Below are 7,500 nucleotides of genomic sequence, written 5' to 3' on the forward strand. Positions count from 1 at the left end.
AACGTCAAGTATAAAATGAAAATGTTTGTAACCGCTGTTTGTTTTCTTTTCCTGTTAAATACATCATATTTAAAGACATGTTAATGAAAAAGAAAAGCCGCTGTACAAAATGCGGGCCTGGAGTCTCTTTTAAAACTAGTAAACTCAGTGGTACGGATAAAATCAGGTAGCACATTCCGCAACTTAGCTGATACGTAAGAAAAAGAACTAAGAATGTAACTGGTTGTTTTAGGTTTATTGAGGGACAGAACGTAATTTCCGCGAAGATCATGCATAAGAATATTTTGAATGCGCTTATTGCGTAGAGATGTAGGATTTGACCCAAGAGGTAAGGGGACAGGTAATTTGAAAATATGAATCTCAGAATTCTCTTAGTTACATTATACCGTTTCATCGATTTTTTATAACTGTCGGGTCACCCAGTCCTACCAGCAAAATACAGCACCCATTGAAGATTTTAGCTTTCAAAATTTGCCCAAATTGTATCGGTAGGTCCTGGAATTCGTCCACAGAAAGGCCAGAGAGACAACTTCACTCGTGAACCGCCATGTTTACAACAGAGCATTTTAGGCGTGCCAGTCCGCATGAAACCATCTCTCACCTCTGTCTCGAGAAGACCAGACACGCGCGGTTCTTACGTTACGTTTATGCATGTAAAATCAACTGCAAGGTCAATTCTACGCTAAATACTAATGCAAGAAGACCATATAATCTTGGAGGATAAGGCCTGCTCCAAGTACCAGGCAAACTTTATTAATAACTAAATTACATCAAACGAGTAGTGTTAGGGGGGCCAGGAAAAACCCACATAACCCTTATCAAAGGGAACGGGAAACCTGGATGGAGCCACGACACAAACTCGGACCCTCCACTGGCCAAAAAACCTTTACAACTTAGATACCCATACTTCTAGTAACTTCAAGCACATCAGCATGAAAATGCGTGGTGTAACGCCTCTTAGTGCAATGATTCTTCCATCCTGCATGTCTATCTTTCAGCTCGGGATCACTTAGCTTACAACCGTCCTTAGAAGCGCCACCTGATTTGAGGCTATGTAACAATAATCACCTGGATTATTTACAAACGGCGAAATATATTTCTTAAATTCGTCACGAATAGTGGAGTAACTAATCCCGAAAGACTTGTGGAAAAAGGCACCATTCCCAGTGGGAACTATCCCACAAAACAGGAGAGCAATATTCTCTAGGACTAGCAAAAAAAGCAAGAAGCCTCTCAGTGATTGAAACCGGACATGAAACCTTACTATATCTGGCAATTATAGAAGTATGCACTTCACGAAATTGATCATCCTTCCTCTGGGAGACGAAAATCGACATGCCATCGCCACTAATCGAAATGTCCTTGATCTTAACACTCAATAACTCAGAAATTCGAAATAGGCCAGCATAACCAACTAATAAAACAAACAAAAAACGAATGACTGCAAGAGAAACTAAAGCTCTGTTATAATACTGAGCGACTTTGACAACAGTCTCTAGATCCAGGGGTTGCTTGGGTTGAACTGGCTTAGATAACTTTCTTCTAGCTCCTTCTGCGGCTGCAATAACCGTTGGATGCTCCGTGGGCGACTCCAGACCTGCTATCTTGTGAGCCCATCGAATACCATAAAGCGCAGAATCAATAGCAGAGCAACCAGTATTCTTCTGCAAGGCATCTTCAGTTAACTCCAACAGGTACATGGCAATGCACAACGGACAAGCGGGCATAAAAGAAACTCCTTGCTTTGAATGGGAAAGGGCGACGCCAAGAGGTCCAACTGCGCGAGTACCTGGTAGTAGTACTAGGAGCGCTAGACGCTAGGACTAAATCTAAAAGATGAGGAACTTGAATTGATAACTCCGGATCGGACAGCTTCTGAGCCTCCTTCCAAACGCCAACCTTGCTAATGTCTGACGAGATAAAATAGCGAAAGTACAAAACACCAAGAAAAACAATGAACTAAGCAATTATCTATAAGGAAGATACACAAACTCGGCACCCCAACTAAGCCTGCGTGGTCAACACCCCAAACCAAGTCTGAAGGTAAGCAATAAAAACAAATAAAACGATAGATCGAAGGGAACAGATCGACACGAAGGACAAAGCTACTGATTAGCGTAAAAAAAAAATCGTAGTCCGCGCCTCAACCAAAAAGGGAGGTAAAAACAATGCAAACGAACAAAACAAAATACCTAAAAACTAAACGACAACTATATCGTTACCGCAAAATGCGAAGCCAACACCTCAACCAAAATGGGAGGTAAAATAACACAAACGAACCCAAAAATACCAAAACTGAACGACAACTATAACGTACCGCAAAATGCGGAGCCAACACCTCAACCAAAATGGGAGGTATACAAATCTGCACGCTTCAAACAAAATCATAATAAACAAAGAAGACCACGAAATATGGTATAAAAACAAACTGCGCGAACGGCTCAGAAAAAACATACAAATCGATACCAACCTAAAAAACTAAGAGCTCAACACTAACGTGGCAATTAAATTAGCGAAAATCAAGGCGAAGAGCCAACATATTGAACGACGGACATCCAACGAACACGGAAAGCTTCTTGCGGTACGCTTCCCTCTGTCCAGGTCCTTCAATGAGTAGATCTGCAAGCCTTGGAAGCACAACAAATTCTTTGACAAAAGTATGAAATCGAGACAAACTGAAGTGCAAAAAAGGCCAAAAGGAAGAAGATGGCCATTCCACAATAATTAGCGTCCCAACCCCTTTGCGGTAGCGCAAATGCTTAACCTCAGCGACGATCGAATGTGCGGGAGGACACAACCAATTATTATCGGAACTCCAGTCTTGAGCTAGGGCGTCAACTGCGGTGCAACCCGGAGAAAAATAGTTGGAATTAAATCTAACAACTTGCGAGTTGAAATAAGACGAAAAGCGATCCACCGAATGAGGGCCCCACCTAGCATTAAGGGATTGGAAAACCACGGGGTTCAAACTCTAATCATTTGTCGATAAATCTGCTGAGTAAATCGGCACGAGCGTTCCCTTCGCGAGGCAACCACTGCGAATCCAAGGAAATGTCAAAAGACAAATAGATACTAAATATGACAACAGCAATCTGCTGTAAATGAGGCTTGGAGAATACGAGAGGCGCTCATGTTGTCAACGAAAACTTTTACTCCCTGATGCTTCAAACTGTTGGCGTATGACTGCAAAACATAGAATACCGCTTTTAACTTGCGGTAAGTAGAACTCGTATCAACATCAGCCAGGGAAAACATACCCCGAACGGGCTCACCACCCAGAGTGGCTAAATAGCCGACGAATGCAAAACCGCTAGCAGCAGTATAAATAGTAGAATCGGCACAAAACACACCCCTAATAGAATACCCATTAAAAGAATCTATATGTTGAAGTCAACTCTTAAGCTCTAGCAATAAGGCCTCGGAAAAGGTAAACGAGACATCCCACGAGGGCCTGGACTGAATAAAAAAGTACATCTGTCTAGTGAATAGACGAGCAATAGGGCCAAGTGCGAGGGAAAGCGAAATGATGAAACCGGCAAGGCAAGCCAACTCCCGATAGGTTGCATAGCCATCCAGGATCAAGGACTCTAGAGAACGCTTTAGCTTAGCCAGCTGGGGTTCTAGAATTTGAAACATGAATTGAATACTGATGATGAGGAACCCAACCATTCCCCAAACTGAACAGGGTCCCAGTGTTATTTAATCTCATTAGGGATGAAGCCAGACGAAGCTAAATCCGAACGTTGAATAAGACTAGCGGCTCGAGCAGAAACATAGTCACGCTGACCCCAAATCCTGTCATCTAAATACAAAAAACAGTTGTGGGACATCAGCCGCCATATCCGAACTAAAGGGCGCAAAGGCTTGGTAAAGCAAAAACTCGCGGTGCTCAATCCAAATGGGAGAACAGAAAACGTAAAATATCTAGTAACTCCCTCAAAATCCCACGCAAAGCCCAAAAACTGCTGATGAGGATGAAAAATATCCACATGGTGGTAACCCGATTTCAGGTCCCAAGAGAAGAACCAAAACCCCTTTTCAAAAACTTACTTAAAGATCGCAAATCTTCATAACGAAATTTGGGTTTAACCAAACCTTTTTAACCTCGCGCAAGTCTATGACCAGTCGGGGCTTTTTGCCTTCCTCAACTGTAAGAGGATTCACGCAATGAGGAGAAAAACTATGCTCATAAATCAGTTGCTTCTCCAATAATTCAAGAATAGCAGACTCAACAAATTGTGGGTTCCTCAACGCAGAACAATTGTTCGATTGAAAGCAACGGGGCGGAAATTCGCTAAACGGTAGGGAATACCCTTGCCTAATGATATCCATAACAAAAGGAGGGGCCTCTAAATCCTTCTCCGCGATGTCCCTAGAAAATTTGGCCTGGTCAAAATTTTTGTAAGAACGGACTTTAATTATTTTAGGAGGGGGCCGCTTGATCTTTGTTTGGACGGACGCGTGTACAAGCATGTGATCCGAGATTCCAAGTTCGACTGTTCTGGTATTTTTGATCAGATTACGATTGCTACTTATTACCAGGTCAATCAAAGTTGACGTATCTTTAGTTATCCTGGTAGGCTTGTCGTTGATAACCGTGTAGTCGAATTGAAGAAGCAAATTCTGTAATTTTTGGCCAGAAATTGAGGTAATTGAACCGTCAGTCGAACGAGCGCTATCATAGTTTAAATCGCCAACAATAACCACATTGCGGCGTTTGATCCAAAGTTTCTCCAGTAAATCCTGAAATCGTTCAAAAAATAAAGAATCTGAAGAAGGTGGTCTATAAACTGTTCCTATGATAAAAACCGACGAATTTACCATGATCTTAAGCCATATCGCCTCGATATCGGATGATTCTAGGGATCTTAGCCGAGTAGAACATATGTGGCTGGCGATGTAGAACAAACATCCACCGCCGATGGTATTAGCATCTCTGTCCCTTCGGATAATCTTATAGTTGTCAATTTCAAGCTGACTGTTGAAAATTTTGCGATCCAAGTGGGTTTCCGTAATTGCCAGAATGTCAAACCGGCATACATGCAGCAACACTTTAACCTCCTCAACTTTATTTCTAAGGCTACGAATATTAATATGTGCAACACTCAAGTTTGATCCAAGGTTAGAAGTTCTTGCAAAGTCCTGTAGATAGTCTCCATCCCGGTTAATCACGCTTTGCCATCCAGGATTAGTTTCCACATCACCAGAGAGAAGCAAGAGCTGTCTGGTCGCCACGGAATTCGCGTAATACAAAATTCGGCATTTTGATAGTTTTCGCTTGCACTTGCCATTGTTTGAGGTGGTGAGGACCATTGTATTTGCTGAATTAAACAATACTGGACTCATTACCATACCGTATAGGTAGGCATCGGAGAGCCTGAACATTTACGGATGCGCTGACGGAATGTTTGAACAAGAGAGAAATATGCAGTACCTCCAGACGTGGCGCTGGAGCGTCCTACCAAACGAGTCATCCCGGGATTTCGGCCCGTGCGGTCGCTTTTGTACGCAGTTGGCCCTTCGCTGCTTTCTGCTACTCCGACCTTGCCTCCCGGTACGGCATTGAGGGAGAGATATGTCGGCCCCTAAACCATATGTGACAAATCCCACGCCTACTCACAGCTCCAGACCGCCCTTGTCATTACAATTTAGCGTACGATTTCGATGTCTTGTATATTCGATGTCTTGTATATTCGGAGGCAGTGTGGCCCAGTGGTTAGGGCGCTTGCCTTGATATCCGAAGATCCCGGGTTCAAGACCCGCTCTGACCACTCGTTGAATTTGATCCTGGTAGTCCCTGGTTCAACTTCCCCGCTGCACTTGTAAACAGCCAACTGGTTTGCCTCCGGCCAGTTGGGATTCTTAACAGTTGTTGTTTCGTTGTGTTTCATTGGCCCTGAAAAGCCCCTATGGGGAGCGGTCAATTAAGTATGTATGTATGTATGTATTCACGAGAACAGTCATTTTATCTGCCTTAGGCCCGGGTTAAACGCCGTACTTCACATGAGCCGAACTCAATTCAACTAATTTACATGAATTAAGTTCATGTGAAGTACGGCGTTTGACCCAATTAAGTTCGACTAGTTTTATTTGGATCGGCTGAGGCGCTCTTCACGGCCACTCCAGGCGGGAATAACGGCTGAAGATCGCCTTTGGGTTAAACGCCGATCTTCACATGAGCCGAACCAAATGCATAATCATGTTGATGTATGAGACAGCCTCGATCTCGGTTTTGCTATTTATTTTCGTGGTCAGTTAAAGTTCGGCTTAATTAAGTTCGACGTTTGACTCAACAGGCGAACTTAACTAGTTTGGGTCGACCTAAAGTGTAATAGGCCTTACCCCTTATGACGTACAGCACCTGAATTCTTTTGTTGAGTGACTACTATAAATACCAGAATGCAATGTTTCAGTAGTCACTCAACAAAAGAATTGCGAGGCGTTACGTCACAAAGGGTACGGTCTATTAGGTTCGGCTCATGTGAAGTACTGCGTTTAACCCGGGCCTTAGAATGTGACTTCTGGCGCAACCATTGAGAGAGAGAGCGCCTGGGTCGAGTTTTAAACGTTCGAAATTCAAATTTGTGAAGCGGCGCATGACGCTTGAAAATGCAAATTGTTGTTTGGAAATTTAGTCAATTTAGCGAGAAAGGATTTCGATCTCCAGCTCACCAACGTTTAAAAAGCTAGTTTTGCTTGTCTCTTGATTAATAACTGAGTAAATATAAACATGACTCAAACCTCCACCAGAAGATCACGGAAAGAGGGTGACGGCAACATGAAGGTTGTGGTTCGAGTGCGGCCACCTAACGGAGTGGAAGTCAGCAAAAAGTCTTCAATTGCTGTGCGTGTGATGGACGAACGCGTTCTTGTTTTTGACCCGAAGGAAGACTCAATGGATTATTTTCAAGGCGATCAACGAAGAAGGCGGTCACAATTCTTGACACGACGAGCAAAGGATTTAAGATTCATGTTCGATCGAGTATTCGATAGTAGTGCTAGCAATATAAACGTCTTTGAAGAGACTACTAAGGCCATCATTGATGGAGTTCTCGGTGGGTACAATTGTTCTGTGTTCGCGTACGGAGCTACAGGAGCAGGAAAAACATTTACGATGTTAGGAGATTCCACCAACCCTGGAGTTATGTTTCTAACTATGATGAACTTGTACAGCAAAATCAACGCTTCCAAAGACGAGAAAAGTTCTTATGTGGCGGTATCCTACCTCGAGGTAAATGTGCGATCATTCTCCATATCAGGTTCTATTTTCTCTTTTCGCAATGCAAGGCTAATACCATAATAAGTGTTACCTTTAATTTAGCAATATTAATGATAATAATAATGATGATGATAATGATGATAAATCACCTGGAAATCTGGTCATCTGGTCTTCTGGGCCCGGTTGTTCGACAGCTGATTAACTTAATCCAGGATTAGCGTAAACTTTTGTTTCATGTTTTCAACTTTTTGGTGAAAGTTTCTTTTTCTTATTTTTGTTTT

General features: G+C 42.8%; 1 protein-coding gene and 1 pseudogene across 2 annotated transcripts in view; one reads left to right on the forward strand and one right to left on the reverse strand.

Moving 5' to 3' along the window:
- Positions 1-796: 796 nt before the first annotated feature.
- Positions 797-1,864, reverse strand: LOC138014643 (uncharacterized; annotated as a pseudogene).
- Positions 1,865-6,574: 4,710 nt separating this feature from the next.
- LOC138014641 (kinesin-like protein KIF18A) overlaps positions 6,575-7,500 on the forward strand; it is a 25,553-nt gene continuing 24,627 nt past the window's right edge. Inside the window, exon 1 of one of the 2 annotated variants that reach the window (XM_068861766.1) lies at positions 6,575-7,231. In XM_068861766.1, coding sequence (XP_068717867.1) covers positions 6,731-7,231 — 501 coding nt within the window. In that variant the 5' untranslated portion in view covers positions 6,575-6,730. The remainder of the gene's footprint in view (positions 7,232-7,500) is intronic. The other variant, XM_068861767.1, reaches the window with a different exon arrangement.

Source organism: Montipora capricornis, chromosome 8 (assembly GCF_036669925.1).
Source record: "Montipora capricornis isolate CH-2021 chromosome 8, ASM3666992v2, whole genome shotgun sequence".
Taxonomy (NCBI): domain Eukaryota; kingdom Metazoa; phylum Cnidaria; class Anthozoa; order Scleractinia; family Acroporidae; genus Montipora; species Montipora capricornis.